The 15243-nt window shown below is 64.6% G+C and overlaps 1 protein-coding gene across 1 annotated transcript; it reads right to left on the bottom strand.

Moving 5' to 3' along the window:
• Positions 1-5043: 5043 nt before the first annotated feature.
• On the bottom strand, positions 5044-15022 carry TROAP (trophinin associated protein). Its single transcript, XM_034793070.1, is given in 16 exon segments — positions 5044-5725; positions 6012-6348; positions 6350-6765; positions 6903-7010; positions 7367-7441; positions 7704-7802; positions 8335-8459; positions 8617-8710; positions 8973-9130; positions 9975-10021; positions 10346-10560; positions 11032-11150; positions 11408-11501; positions 12035-12195; positions 12905-13136; positions 14320-15022. Coding segments are annotated over 16 exon segments (2613 nt in total). The 5' UTR covers positions 14557-15022; the 3' UTR covers positions 5044-5629.
• Positions 15023-15243: the final 221 nt, after the last annotated feature.

Below are 15243 nucleotides of genomic sequence, written 5' to 3'. Positions count from 1 at the left end.
TCCCCCATCACAGCTGCCTACTGCAGTGGGGAGCTTCCCTCTGCCCCCATGGCTAGCCGGGCAGGAGGGGTGGGGGGGCAGCATACACACAACACCCCCCATTCCACCACAGCCCCCCAATGCTGTTCCCCTCCCCCGTACACACAACACCCGCCCCCGCTCCACCACAGTCCCCCACTGCTGTTCCCCTCCCCCCTACACACAACACCCCCCGCTCCACCACGGCCCCCCACTGCTGTTCCCCTCCCCCGTACACACAACCCCCCCCGCTCCACCACGGCCCCCACTGCTGTTCCCCTCCCCCGTACACACACACACCCCCGCTCCACCACGGCCCCCACTGCTGTTCCCCTCCCCCCCGTACACACAACACCCCCCTGCTCCACCATGGCCCCCCACTGCTGCTCCAACATAGACACCACATCCCCCGTTGAATCCTCCCCCACACACCCCTGCAGAAACACTCCTGATCGCAGCCCCACGCCTGCTCACCCCACGCCCCCTCCCACACACCCACCAGCCAACCACCAGGCCCAGCCACCCCAGTGGCTCTTCCCTGCCCGAGAGAGACCTGGGCTGGTGGCAGGGCGTGTGCGTATCACGCGTGTGCTTTGCAGGCACATGTCTGAGCGAGGACACGTGGCTGTGCAGGCAGGGGGACGTGTATGCAAGTGTGCATGTGCATTGGTGCAGGTGTTTGCACACGTGTGTGCAAGTGTGTTTGCACGTGCATGGGGTGTTCTCCAATTCATCCTCCTTGCTCCATCTTTCCCCTTCACCCCCCCGTCACCCCAGTCACCACCCCCATTTCAGTCTCACCCAGTCTTCAGCTCCCCTCCCCCCATTCAACACCCTGCCCTGTCTCCTTTGCACACTCAGAGACGTCACCCCACCTCAGCACCCCTTCCTCTGGTGCAGCAGTGCAGTTCTGCACACACACACACACACGTGCACACTCATGTGTGCACACACATGCACACATGCACGCACATACAGGCACACACACAGGCACACACGCTGCCCCTTGCATGCACGCCCCACGTGCTGGCTGCTCACCGAGCCCGGCCCTCGGGAGGGAGCTGCGCAGTGACCGTTCGAACTGTCCGGATGAACACACTGGGGCGGATGCCAGGCCCCTTCGGTGCCATTATCCCGCCTGGGGCCGCACACGCCAGGCCCCTCGAACCCGCGTCTCCGCCCCGTCCGGCTCCGTGTTTGATCCGCCATTAAAATACTCGGGTTTTGGACTCGCACTTGGACGGTTTTCTCTGTTGCCACCGTGCCACCGTGCACAGGGCTCTCCCCCACCACTGATCGGCAGCCACCTCTGGGGCGAAGCGCGGCGGCTGGTTAACTGCCACACTGCAAGACTGCCGAGACGTGAGGGAGGAGCCCGTCTCCAGCTGAAGACCCGAAGGGAAGGACAATCCCCTGAGCTGGGATTTGGCTGGGTCCCTGATCGCAGCACTTGGGGCCAGCCGGGATCTTTGGGCAGTAACAGAAGCCATCAGCACCCACAACGCCGGGGGGTGGGTGGGTTGGAGGTGCCAGAGACCCCGGCTGAGGCCAAGAGGATTCTGGGCCTGGGCCTGACCTCTCTCGTTAACCCCTTCCTTGCTGCAGGCCTGCCCGCCCGCCCTTCCCTCGCTGAGGCATTTAATATGTGTGACCAAGTCCCTGCTCCAGGATCCTGGCTCCTTCCCTGGCCCGCAAATGCTCATGGCCCCTCCACCCCCACAAAGGTGGCTGCCGGTGCTTTCATACCTTCCTTGCCAGCCCCAGGCGGGGGGCTCTCCTGGCTTCTCTGTCTCCCCAGGGTCTGGGGGTGCCCCACCTCCCCCCCCGCTGACCACTGAGGAGTCCTCGCCAAGGAGTGACACATCTGCTGAGAAGGGCACACCCAGGGCACTACTGTCGGGAAGCTCAGCACACTGAGGTCCTGGGCACTGCTGTCAGGAAGCTCGCAACACAGGACACTGCTGTGGGGAAGTTCACAGTGCTGGGGTCCCACCAGGGTACTGCTGTCAGGGTGATCACAGCTATAAGAAAATTTTCCCAGACCCCTCTCTAATTCCAGCTCCTTTACTTGGCCAATTAGTGTTAATTAACCACATTGGTCAGCACAAGTGTCTGGGCGGGATGAGTGCGACTTTGCAAGTGGGGTAGTGGGGGGGTAACACTCACTTGCCCAGGGTGGAAATGCAGCCACTGCTGGGGTGGGGCGAGGCAGCTGAGCACCAGCTGCGTTGCACAGGGGTGGGCATGCCTCTCACTGGGGTGTTTTTCACAAGATCCCCCCTTGATCCCACCCTGGCCAGATGAGGGGGAAGCCGTGGGGAGGGGACCGGGGGCTTTGATGGTGGTGAGAGAGGAAAGCCATAGATGGGGCACTCAGGCACTCCCCAGATTCCCCCCACACACACTGATGCACCCCTTGTCCTGCTCTGAGCACCCCTGGGCTTTGGCAGCTCTGAGCCCTGCTAGTTCTCCTATTCGCCCTGCCAACTGCCCTGAGAGACAAAGCAACCAACCCCCCCATTGCCATCCAGCCCAAGGTGCAGTGTCCCCCCCCATTGCCATCCAGCCTGGGGTGCAGTGTCCCCCCCATTGCCATCCAGCCCGGGGTGCAGTGTCCCCCCCCATTGCCATCCAGCCCGAGGTGCAGTGCCCCCCCATTGCCATCCAGCCCGAGGTGCAGTGCCCCACCCATTGCCATCCAGCCCGGGGTGCAGTGTCCTGCTAGGAGATGTCGGGTCACACACTAGTAGTTGGGTCCCTTGTGGTAACCCCATGCGCTGACCCTGTGCCTGGGTGTTTGTGGGGGGGCAGCGTGGCCACCCCCAGCCTGCACTGAATGGGGAGCGTGCCTGCCCGCACGTTTGTCTGTATGCACATAGCATGACCTGGGCATCCATGTTCCAGTCGTGTTAGACACGTGTCTGTCTCCCAGCCCTGTACATACATGTAGCGTGTGCAGCGCATCCACCAGCCAGCGGGGCCTGCCGAGTGGCCGTGACAGCTCCAGGCACACGTGTTTCTGTGGGTTGGTGCCCCAGCAGGACATGCAGGCTGCCGGCTCCCCCCGGGCGGGGATGCTCGAGGTGCACACGTGTGTGCTGGTAGACAGGCTGTGCACACACGGGCCCAGTACCGTCCCCCCCCGTCTGCGCCGGCTGGCCCTGTCACCGTGCTGATAGCTGCGGAGCAGTGCCCGACTGTAATGAGCTCCCCGCCCGCCGCACCGGGACGCCGGTAATTGGCAGATCAGGCTGGGAAGGCAGCGCTGACAGGGCCAGGGCCCTGGGCCCCGCCAGGCCAGGCATTCGACAGGTGTTCGCTCATCCGCTGCAGCATGGGGGAGAATCTCCCCCCCACCCCACCCGCAGCCTGTCTCTGCCTAGCTGTTCTCTCCCCCACTCAACCAGCCGCTCCTGGGGGAGGGGGGCACACGTGCCCACCAGCCCATAGTACAGGGCTGAGACTGGAGGCTGTTTGGGCCAGGTCCGCGCTCTGCTCTGCGTGCGGGTCCTGCTCCAGATCTGGCGTCCCTGGGTGCTCCCCCAGGAGCTCCCTGCAGCCCCCAACCCTTCCGACCATGCGCTCCAGGGTCACCACCCTCCCATCCCGCTCTGCTTGAGGGATGCCCTGCACCCCTCATCTCGCCCTGCCAGGGGCTGTGCATACCCCCTCCCCCTCTCTCTCACCCAGCCCAGCGTCTCCCTTTCTCCTGCCCTCCCGGGGTGCTGGGTCTAGCCCCCCTTTGTCCTTTCCCGGCACTAGCAGGGTGCCCCCCATGTGAACCTGGGCTGGGCTAGTGGGACCCCCCCCATGGGGCAGAACGCAGGAAAGTTTCCAAACACTCTCACGGGACAATCCCCACAGTGAGCACACAGCCCTGCCCGCTTGGCCAGGCCCAGGGTTGCGTAGGCGAAGGAGCCCAGCAGGGGCAGGGGGTGTATGGGGATGTTCGGGGCAGCCCCTAGGGACACTGACCCCACATTCCCACTGACCAATGCTCTCGGAGCCCAGCCCAGCCAGGCACGAGCACCACAACACAAACCGAGATGGACGCGGGCTCTCCTGTGGACTCAGACAAATCACTGTGTGTCTCTGCCTCAGTTTCCCCTCTGGGCACAGGGATGGTATTGACCCAGCTGCTGCGGGGGCTCTGGTGATCCCTGGTTCATTATTCCCCCCAAGGGGGGTTGGGATCCTTCTGGTTTTACAGCTGGGGAAAGTGAGGCAGGGGGAAGGGATGAGAATGGAACCCAGGAGTCCTAGGCCCAGCTCACACTCTCTGCCCCTGCCCCCCCCAGCCCAGACTGCTGGCTGCCCGGCCCACGCTTAGCCTGACACCCCCCCAGGGCACTCTGCAAGCACAGACGCCCAGTGGGTCACTGCCCCTGGCTAGACAGCCAGCTGGCTGGTCTGTGCTGCTGCCTGGTGGCCAGCAGCTGCCACACCAGCTCCCCTCCGCAGGCGCGATCTGCCAAGGCCCAAGCCCTGCTAAGTGCAGCCAGCTCTGGGCAGAGGCAAACGCGGAGCCTACCCTGCCCAGGCATTTTCCCAGGCCCTAGTGGGGGGAGCCAGATGCCCTCTCACTTCCCTCGGCCCCTGCTCTGAGCTCTGGGGGGTGATGAACAGCAGCTCTGCTCCACCCCAGCAACAGCCCCCGATGGAAGGGGGGCAGCTGCCAAGGCCGTGGCAATGTAACCGCCCTAGGCAGAGGAGACAGGTACCCCAGGACTTGAGTGATCCCCCTGGAGTTTGGGTGTCTTCCCCCCCCCTTGGTGATCCCAGGCTGCAGCAAAGGCAAGTCCCTGCCTCCTTCAGCTCCCAGGGCAGGGGAATGCTAGGGACAGACCCCGCTCCTGCTGCAGCTTGTTCCACAGGTTAACACTTCTGCAAGCGGGTCAGTCTCAGTCCTACCAGGGATCCCGAAGCCCAGGCCCATCGCAGCCCTACAGCACTCCCCAGTGGCGGGTGGAGGGGAGTGGGGGGCTAGAGCTTATAGTGAAACAGGAGACCCTACAATAACAGCCAAGTGTAAACAATACTTTATTAGAGTGCCATAGTCACAGACAGCTCGTCATTCAAAACGGAGATTGCGGCTTCCCAGCCCCCCAGGGCTTTGGGCTGGTAATAAATAGAGAGGGGGTGGATGGGGGCTGGGCACATGGAGTCCTGGAGAGGGCAGGGGGCGCTGACGGGCCTGCAGATCACCTGGGCGAGCGGAGAGGCCCAGAGCCTGCGATCCGGGCTGGGGGCGGCTGGCAGCTCTGGAGCACGGGGGATGCGACAGGCTCGGCCCGAGTAGCAGCTGGGCCGACGCGCTCACCCACAGGTGCTCGAGGCAGCGCCTGCAGCCAGGGGTCGGGGGCTGGCTAGAGAAGCAACCTGCGGGTCAGGAGTCCTGACAGGCCGGTGCAGGGAGGGGCTGTCTGGGTTGCAGCAGGGGTGACACGGGGCCTGCCCCCCGAGCCCCTGGAACGAAGAACGGGAGGTGCCTGGCCGGTGGGACGGGGGGGGTATGCCAGGCCCCACCTGTGCTGGGGGGAGCCGCTGCAACGACACTGCCAAGGGGGCACAGATCCAGGGCAGGACCCAGGTGGGCACCGGTTCCCCTCCATCATCTCGAGGACTGGGGTGGCAGGTTTGCCTGTAGTGAGCTCCCGGCTTCCCCCGGGGAGCCACCAGGTGCCGGCTGCATGATGGGGATAAAGTGCTGGAGGGAAGAGACAGAGGCTGGGAATCTCACCATGTGACACACGCTCCCCCGCCCAGTGCCTTCAGCTGGGAACCCAGGAGTCCTGGCTCCCACCCACCCCCCAACCCCTCCCAGAGTTTGGGAGAGAACCCAGGAGTTCTGATTCAGTTCTTCTTTCCCCAGGGACTAGTCGGTTTGGCACCAGGGCTCAGCCCCCACCCCCTCAAATGCAGGAGACCCTAGGGAACAAACACTGAGGGGAGGGGCCAGCGTTCTCAACCCCCATCCAGTCCCCCCAACTCACCATGGTTTCCTGGGCCTGCAGCAGCGTGGCCACGGGGTCTGTGCAGCAGCGGGGGGCAGGGGGCAGGCGGGCGGGGGGCCGGCCCGTGTAGAAGGCACACTCGTCATCCAGGCAGGCCTCCTGGAAGCGCTGGGGGGCGCTGAGCAGGTCCCCGAGCCGCTGCTTCACCAGGGCCACGCGGGACGGGGGAGTGGTGGGGGCAGCCCTGGCCCCTGCAGGAGAGAGTGAGCGTGAGCCGCCCGGGGGCCTGGAGCCCAGAGTCCTTCCTGTCCTGTCCCCGCCGTCCGGCCAGCCACAGGGGCTGCAGCAATGAATTGGAGCCAGCGCCCCATTGCCCCCCCCCGGTCTGCCGGCTACCTGGCAAAAGAGGCTCTGGTTCCCCCGTGGGGCACTGGAGCCGTGTCCTACCTGCAGCGCCCCCGCTGGCGGCGGGGGACCTCAGGGAGCGGATGAGGGGGTGGGAGCAGACGGGTCGCTGGGAGGAGAAGGTCAGGGTGGTGCCCGCAGCAGGGAAGGCAGCAGAGCTGGCCGGGGGCGTCGTCCCGCTGGCAGGGCCCAGCTCAGGCCCCTGGCCCGAAGAGGGGGAGGGGAGTCGCTCCGGCCCCACACCGGCTGCTGGCAGGGGAGGGGGTGTGCGGGGGGGCCTGGGCGACGGGGCGCAGGCAGCCAGCAGGCTCTGGAGCTCTTCCAGGCTGGAGGAGCCGCCTGCCCCCTCCACCTCCTTCCGCAGGAGCCGGGCCAGAAACTCAATGCGCTGCCGGGGGGAGGGAGAGAGAGAGTCAGAACAGGACCCCCCAGCCCAGCCCCATCACCCCACTCGGGCCAGGCTGCTCCCCGGGAGACTGGGGGCTTCCCCCCCATGCCGGCAGGAAGGAGCCAGGCCCCCCTTACCTGCACCTTGCTGCTCCCCTCGCCGGGCCGCGCGAGCGCTTTCCTCACCGACGCTTCCACAGCTGCCTGGCTCTCCCCGTCTCCAAAGAGACGCACCACGATCTTCTCCTGGGGGGAGGCACAGTCAGCGGCATGGGACCAGGTTCCCCCCACCCCGCTCTGCGCTCGCAGGGCCCCCGCCTGGGCATGGAATGATCTTTCTCACAAGCTGCAGGACAGTCCAGTCCAACCCCCACTCAGCACCCCCCCCCCCCCCCCCCCGCTCTTGGTAGCCATGTGGGGGGGTCCCAAATTCAGCTAGGATGGGGGGGCGGTCATTCAGCCCCCATGACATTGGTCAGACCCACTACAGCCCCCTTCCCTCCCCTCCCAGAGCGGGATGGGCTCAGCTGGCATTGGGCCAACCCCCCACTTCCCCCCCCCCCGTCTGGGTCTCCCCAACCCCCCCAGCCCAGGGCACTCACCCAGGGCAGGGCCGAATCATCGGGGTCAGAGCTTCGGGGCTCCGGGGAGAGGCCACCGGCCCACCTGGCTGGGGGCTAGAGATAGGAACATGGCATCAACGAAGGCCTGCGGGCAACGGGCCATAGCCACTCCCACCACCCTGCCGGCAGGAGCCCGGCTCACCTCAGCTCCGGGGAGGCAGGGGCTGGCAGAGCCCGCCTGTCAGCAAAGGGGCACCCCACCCCTCAGACCCTGAGCAGGGCAACTGCCCCCACAACAGCCCCCTCCCCATCCAGGTACAGCGCCCTGGGACCGTCCCTGTTCCCACCCGCCCCCCAACTCCCCATCCCCTCCCACCTGCAGTGCTCCCTGGGCCGGGTGCTTGTCCAGGGCCTCCGCGGTGCGGGGCGTGCGGGGGAAGACGGCCAGGCGGCGGGTGGAGAAGCAGGTGCCACGCTGTACGGGGAGAAGGGTTCATGTGGACAGCACCTAGCGCACGGGGCTGGGTCTGACTGGGGCTGCCCCCCGCCCTGCACCCCACACGGACTGGCCAGGGTCGTCTCGGGCTCCCCTGGCTGGAGAACCAGGCGCTGCAGTGAGTCCACCCTAGGACATGGACCCCAGGCAGAGCTGAACAGGGCCCAGCCTGGCAGCCCCCTGCCTGACAGACAGGGGAGAGAGACTGAGTGCGGCACCGCCAAGGAGAGAACCCAGGAGTCCTGGCTCCCAGCCCCCCCTAGATTCCCCTCCCCCCTTCCAGAGCTTGGGACAGAACCCAGGAGTCCTGGCTCCCAGCCCCCTCCTCTAACCCCTAGGCCCTGGGCAGACGCCAGGGGACGTCTGAGTCCCATCTATGGTTCATGTTCGGTGAGGGTGGGGAGCAGCTGAGCAGAGGGCGATGCTCTGACAGGTCAGGGTGACAGGAGCTGCACAGACCGACCCCTCCCCGAGGAGGTTCCCACCCCCTGCCCCGCCCAAGTGTACAAACCAGGGACTGGGGCTGCGTGACGGGCACCCTCCGGGCAGAGCCAAAGGGCAAATAGCGGTTGATCTCCCGGGTCCTGGGCGTGCCAGCCAGCTGGGCTGCTTGGAGACCATCCGGGGCCTCAACACCTGGAGAGAAGGGGAGGCTGAGGGCAGTGAACCCTGGCACAGACCCCCCCCCACACACACAACTTGTGGCTCATGCATAAGCAGCAACCCCCAGAGGCCAAGCACAAACAGACCCTCCCCGCTCAGCTCCCCCCAGGCGCGGGGGAGGGGTCTGTACCTTTAAGTCCCAGTGTGGAGTAGCAGGAGGTGCGGCCGAAGTCGCCCGCCGGGGGAATGCTGCCCTGGGGTCTCAGCAGCGAGGTCCTGCTGCCCTGAGGGGGGAGAGAAGCAGTCTCAGCCAGCCCCCTCTGCGCTGCAGATGGCAAGGGCGGGGCGCTGAGCCGACCCCAACCCCCCTGCCTGTACCTAACCCCCAGCACTGCAGGTGCTGTCTGGGCCAAGCCCAGCTGCTGGAATCCTCCTGCCCACTGGTGCCAGCCCCCCGGGTGTGGATCCCACGAAGCGCCCCAGCGGGATCCAGACGGAGACATGAGCCCAGCGAGGGCCAGGCTTCGAGACCCCTGAACAGCTCACCGTGGTGCTCCCCTGAGTGGAGGGCGGGACGCCCCGCGGCCCCTTCACTGGCACCCTCCGAGCCAGGCTGAGCTTCCCCGTGGGCCCCAGGGCAGCGTGGCTCAGCCCCATGTTGGAGAGGACGCTGGCCAGGGCGTCCGGGTCCGGCACGAACTCCTCTGCAGGGACGGGGAGAGGAGACGAGACGGTCAGCAACTGGCTTGGTAGGAGTCCAGTTCAGTTACGTTGCCAATGGCTAATGTCACGGTTTTACAGCGTTTGCCCCTATTTCCAGGGATTTAAATGTTCAGAGCTGCAGGGTCAGCCAATGGGGGAGATCAGACAATAGCGGAGTGGAGAGTAATTACTTGGTGTCTGTAGACGTCGAGATTCAAAACGAAGAACAGGAGTACTTGTGGCACCTTAGAGACTAACAAATTTATTAGAGCATAAGCTTTCGTGGACTACAGCCCACTTCTTCGGATGCATCTAAAGCTTATGCTCTAATAAATTTGTTAGTCTCTAAGGTGCCACAAGTACTCCTGTTCTTTTTGCAGATACAGACTAACACGGCTGTTACTCTGAAACCTGTCATTATGCGAGATTCAAAACGTTTGCAACACTTAGAAGACAAACCACGGACATCACGCGCCCAGCCCCGCAGAGGAAGGGCCGGCCGGCGACTCTGGCTCTGCCCGGCCACGCTTCCAACGGGTGGCGCGTCCGCGGATTCCCGTGAAATCCACATTCTGACACCGACGGATCCCAGTCTAACCCCTCCAAGCCTGGTCAGCAGCCATGGGGCGGGGGACGGGGCGCATGACCAGTGAATCACGGCACCCTGTGGAAGCGCCCGACACTGCATCACTCATAAGGCAAGATGGGATTTGGGTTGGGGTGGGGGGCCGGGCTTCGGGGGTTTTTTCCCAGGTTCGGCGGGGGGGGGTCTGGTGGATTAGATCGGGGGGCTGGGGGTCAGGACGCCTGGGTTCTGTTCCAGGCAAACAGGACATGACCTCTTACCTGTCTGTGATGCTCCCATGGGATCCCTCCTCGAGGCTGAGCCGCTGCTGAAGCAGAGAAAACAGGGGCTGCTCATTCCCCACTCCTGCCGGCTAGGGCAGGTGTGGGGCACTTTGCCACCCGAGTCCCAGGCTCCCCAGCTCAGGATCCCAGCAGGGGGCTGGGATCTGTGTGTAGCAAGTTGGCCGGGTGTCAGCACAAACCAGGGCCCCGCTATCTAATCCCTGTAACCTGGCTCCGGGGCCAGTGCCGGCTGGGGACGCTCCTTGGGAGCTGGGCACCCCCCAGCTGATCATGGAGCCATGAGAGCAGCGATGGGCAGTTAATGGTATGTTCCTCCCCCCTACCCATTAATGGCGCGCTCCCGTCACCTGTGGGCTGCACTCTGCCCCCCAGTGCCAGCCTTGCCCCCCGTTGCTTTGCCATCACTCGAGGACCCCGGCCTGCCGTTGCTGGACTGGTCCCTGGTTCCGCCGGCTTCCTGGCTCCCGGCTGGTTTGCGCTGCGTTGCTGTGGCAATGGGATGCGGGCGGCCCCGACACGCCTCCTTCGCCCCTGCGCCAAGTCTCTGCAGAGCAGGGTGCCCCTGGCGCCGAGAGAACCCTGGTTCAAGGGGGGCTGGGCAGGCACATGGTACCCACAGCGCCCTGCCCCCACCTGAAGGGACTGGTGCGTCGGAGCCACCCTGGAGACGGGCACCCCATCGCCCACGGAACGCATCCAGCCCCACGGTGACCCACCCCGAGGGGCCGCGGGACCAGAGGGCAGCTGGCCCAGGCCAGGCATGACTGGGGCGGGTTCTGGAGCAGAGGAACCCAGTGACATGGGCTGCGCAGGGAACCAGGCTAATACGAGGAGTCCCCTGCACCCTCCCACCCCCGCGAGGCCCTTCCCAGCTGTGGGCTCCTGAGTGGCTCCTTAAGCACTGGAGGTAGACAGCCTCCTCCAGCACCCGCCCCTCTGCAGAGCTGGGACCCAGTGCAGCCCCTCCAAACCCTCCCATGGCATCTCCAGCCAGGCAGAGAGGAGGGCTGGAACCAGCACAGCCAGCACTCACCGCGGGCTGGGCACGGGACCCCAGGTCCCTCAGCGTCTCCGACAGGGCCCGGATCTGCTGAGATTTAAGGAGCAGGCCACGGTGCTGAGCAGGATCCCGTGTGGCTCGCCGAGCTGCGTCTGGGGGCCAGAGCAGAGAGGGCAGGAGTCAGGCGGTGAGTGGGGGCAGTGCCCCCGGGGGCAGAGCCAAGAGCAGGCCTGGGAGCAATCGACGCTGTATTAACGACACCAAAGGGCCCAGGATCAGCAGTTGCTGCCGAGCTCCCTTCCCTTCTCCCCCACGCAGGCAGCTTCCTGGGGCGGCTGCTCACCCACTGCTCCATCCGCCCTACCCAGGGCCGTCCGGGCCCCCAGTTGCAGGAGCCAGGGGGCTGTACCTTGAGGCGCCAGTCGGGAGAAGCAGGAGATGCGGGCTGGATCCGGGCACAAGGCAGGGGTCCCCGAGGCCACGTACAGGGAGCCACTCACAGTCTGGGGGGAAGAGAGAAGCAGCCGGGGAGGCCCGTTAGGAAAGTGGGTCCCAGACCCACCCCTTAGCAAAGCTCTAGTGCGAGGGGGCTGCGAGCTCGCCGTGGTCAGGAGAAAAGCAGACAAGTCAGAACTTCCGAGACATCAAAGCAATTTACAGACAAAGGAGCTCAGACCTCAGCCCACCATAAAAAAGAGGCCATCGGCTCCCTCTTACACATGGGGAAACTGAGGCAACGTAGCCAGTTAGGAATAGAACCCAGGACTCCCACCCCCACAACCCCACTCTCCTCCCAGAGCTGGGGTAGAACCCAGGAGTACTGGCACCAAGCCGTCCCACCTGCTCTGAAGGGATGCTTACAAGGAGGACATAACACTGTCCCTTGAAAAGAAGAGCCTCCTCCCCCCATGGCCCATCAGCATTAGCTGACCTGTGCTGACCCTGCTGAGTGCCGTCACAGCCCCAGCTCAGCCCGGAGCCACCAGCTTCAGCAGGGAGCTGGTTCCACAGCGGGGCCCTGGGGCACAGGACTTACCCGTGCGCTCCCGCTGGCGTGGACCGAGTTTCCCCTGCTCCCCCTCAGAGGGACCCGCCGGGCCAGGCTGGGTTTCCTGGCCACACCCAGCGTGCCGTTTGCCAACCCCACATTGGAGAGGATGCTGGCCAAAGCCACCGGGTCAGCCACGAACTCCACTTCTGCAAGAGATACCACGGTGGTGAAGGGGCTGAAATGGAACCACTAACCCACAGGTAGCTTCCCCCCTTCATCCCACCTTTCATCCTGAAGGACCCCAAAATGCTTTACAAGATCACCCTGCACTGAAATGCGGCCACCTCTGGGGCAGAGTGTTGCCGCCAGTTCACAGCGCAAAGCAACGCTGCAGGACTAGACACCAAGGCATCACTAAGGCAGCGGACACCGCCAGCGCAGCGCATTCTCCCCCGGAATCCCTTTCTGGGCCAGGACACGTGTCCCAGCGCCCAGGTACTGGGTCTGGGCATTTGGGAAATGTGCCGCGGCACCTGGCAGAGGTAGTCAGTCCCTGGGCTTCGCCACTCATCAGAAAGACGGTGCTCCACCTGCACAGCGCCCCGGGCGCCCAGCATCCCCCTGCCCTGTTCCTACAGCCGAGCACCCCAGTCCCACGGGGTCCAGGGCCAGCACTGACTCAGTGCAAGGGGCACCAATTACCAGTCGCCAGGCCCGTTCCCTGCAGCTCCCAGAGTTGTCGCCAGGTCTCCCATCCACCCCACATCCAGGCTCAATCCTGCTTAGCTTGTGAGATGTGAGAGCATCACAGCAGGAGATGGTGTGTCAGGAAATGAGCGGGGGGCCCCTGCTGGCAGAGGCTGGGACTGCACCAGCAGTGGTTTTCGGCACAAGAGCCCGGCCCTGCCGTGGTACCTTTGCCACTGGGGACGCTGCTGCCTGGCGCGTTCTTCTGCGCTGCTGCCCCCAGCTGTATCTCCTCCAGGGGGCCTCTGGGCTGGTTTCTGCTCAGCGGATTGGGGGATCCCGCCAGCGGCTCCGTGGCTGCAGTCATATCAGCGCAGGGCACAATGTGGAACTTGTCCCCTTTGCAGGTCAGGTTAAAGGGACAGGTCTGCGTACAGGGCTTCTTACTGGCAGCCTTCCCCTGGACAGGACAGAAAGACAGTCACCAGGCAGCGAGGAGCAGCACCGGGGAGATGAAGATGGCACGCAGAGGACGAACGCTGCACACCCCAGCATAGACAGCGAGACCCAGCCGAGGTGAATTGAGTGCCATGCACACCTGATCCCCCCCGGGTATGCCCCTACATGGCTCTACGCACCCAAGCAACACCTCATGTCTACACTGCTATCGAGTGTCAGACCCTGCGGCCAGAGCCTTTCCCCATTGCCGGAGCCTTTCGCTACCAGGCGTACCTACGCCGCGTGGACGCGGTGTGCCCTTTCTCTGGTGTGGAGCGGGAGACGCATTCCCATTAGTGGGGGAAACTGAGGCACTAGGCGGGGAAGCAACTTGCCTGACATCACACATCAGTCACAGAGATGGGAATGGAACCCAGGAGGCCTGACTCCCAGCCGCTGCCCTGACCACTAGACCACACTCCCTGTCCCAAAGCCAGCTACAGAACCCAGGGTCGGTCTCCCCTGCTCCTCGCTCTCACCCGCTACTTTCGCCGCACACCCCTTTTCTCGTTTTCACAAGGATTTTGGTGCCACGCTAGCGTCACACCAGGGGCGTTCCCCTCCAGCCTGTCCATAGCCCCGGAGCTGCAGCACAACAAACTTGGGCTATTTTGTGCTTGGAACACAGCATCCCAGCAGCAGGGGGGCTTGGAACACCCTGCTCTGCTCCCAGTGGATCACAGCCGTGGCAGTATGACCCGGAGAGAGGGGGCCTTGGCTAGCACATCGGACCAGCCAGGATCAGATGCACCAGAGTCGGATTGTCTGCTAACAAGCACCCCCGGGAAGAGGTTTAAGCTTTGATCAACACTAACGTGCTGGGCAGTTAACGCATGTCACACCATGCTCCCGGGGGCTTGGGGCACCAGAGTCTGCCCTGCCCCTGGTAAGCGGGGCTGTGAATCAGCGGGAGCAGACGGGCACCAGGACCCTGTTGCGGAAGAGAGCCGAGCGTACCAGCTCCCACCCCCAAGAGAGATAAATAGGGGTCTCGGCTTCACAGCTGCCAGCCTGGCACAGGGCCTGCTCTGTCTCTCGGTCATGCCCCAGGTGTTTTTCCATGCAGCTCTCTCTCGGGCGCAGGGACCAGCCAACAAATGGTGCTTCGAGGCCGGTCCAAACCTTCCCCCTCACCCACCATTCACCTTCTGGAACTGGCTCTCCCAGGCCCGGTGCAGCTGCTGGAAGTCCGGCGGCAGGCGGCTTTTGGACAGGACAGGGATCTTGCTGTGGCTCCGTGTGTCTGGCCTGTCCCAGGCAGACGGCTCATTCTCCTTTCCCAGCTGCGGCTGGCTCCCGTCCAGGGAGCAGCTCCCTTTCCACTTGCCCCGAGGTGGGTGGGCAAAGGACCCCCATTCCGGACTCTTCCTGACCTGGGCCATCTTTGACAGCTGCACCAAACCAAGTCACTGCAGTACCTTGCCTGGCATTTGCACCTGGAGGAAGAGAGGCTCCCAGGAGCTGAAGAGGATCTAACTTGCAGAGCGTGTAACCACCTCCCAGTCCCCACCACGCCAGAGGAGACCCACTGACGGGCTCAATTCCGGCCCCCTGGCTAGACCAGAGCTGGCAGCACTAGCCCATGGGGAATTCCCTCCCCAGCCGGCTGGGGACTGGCTACAGGAGAGTCCCCGTGTGGCTGGATCCTGGCCACTGCAGAGTCGGCCCCAGTTCACTAGCCCGTTTAATGCACCTCTGGGCCAGCCAGGGAGCGCTGGCCACAGGGTCGCTGCCACCAGCACCGGCCCCAGGGGAAGCTCACCCACACCCCAAGGGCCGAGGCCCTGCCGTTTGCACCTACTTGCAATCTCTGCCCAACCCAGTCTCCTCCCTGCCTTCCACCACATTGTCCCCTGCCCCAGGCCCCCCAGCTCTGCACAATTCCCTACTATCCCCCCGCACCTATACCCCACCTCCCGCCACCCCAGAGAGCTCCCCTCGGCCGGTCCCCAGGGACCCTCCTACTGGGCAACAGCCCAGAGAATCTCCCACCCCGCTGCTCTCAGGGACCCCACCTCCCCCCCAGGGGAACCCCTCCAGGGAGTCAGCCAACCACTACAGCCCCCAGA

This window comes from Trachemys scripta, chromosome 16, assembly GCF_013100865.1.
Source record: "Trachemys scripta elegans isolate TJP31775 chromosome 16, CAS_Tse_1.0, whole genome shotgun sequence".
In the NCBI taxonomy this organism is placed as follows: Eukaryota; Metazoa; Chordata; order Testudines; family Emydidae; genus Trachemys; species Trachemys scripta.
The sequence above is the reverse complement of the archived record's forward strand: the minus strand, read 5'-3'. Positions and strand labels throughout refer to the sequence as shown.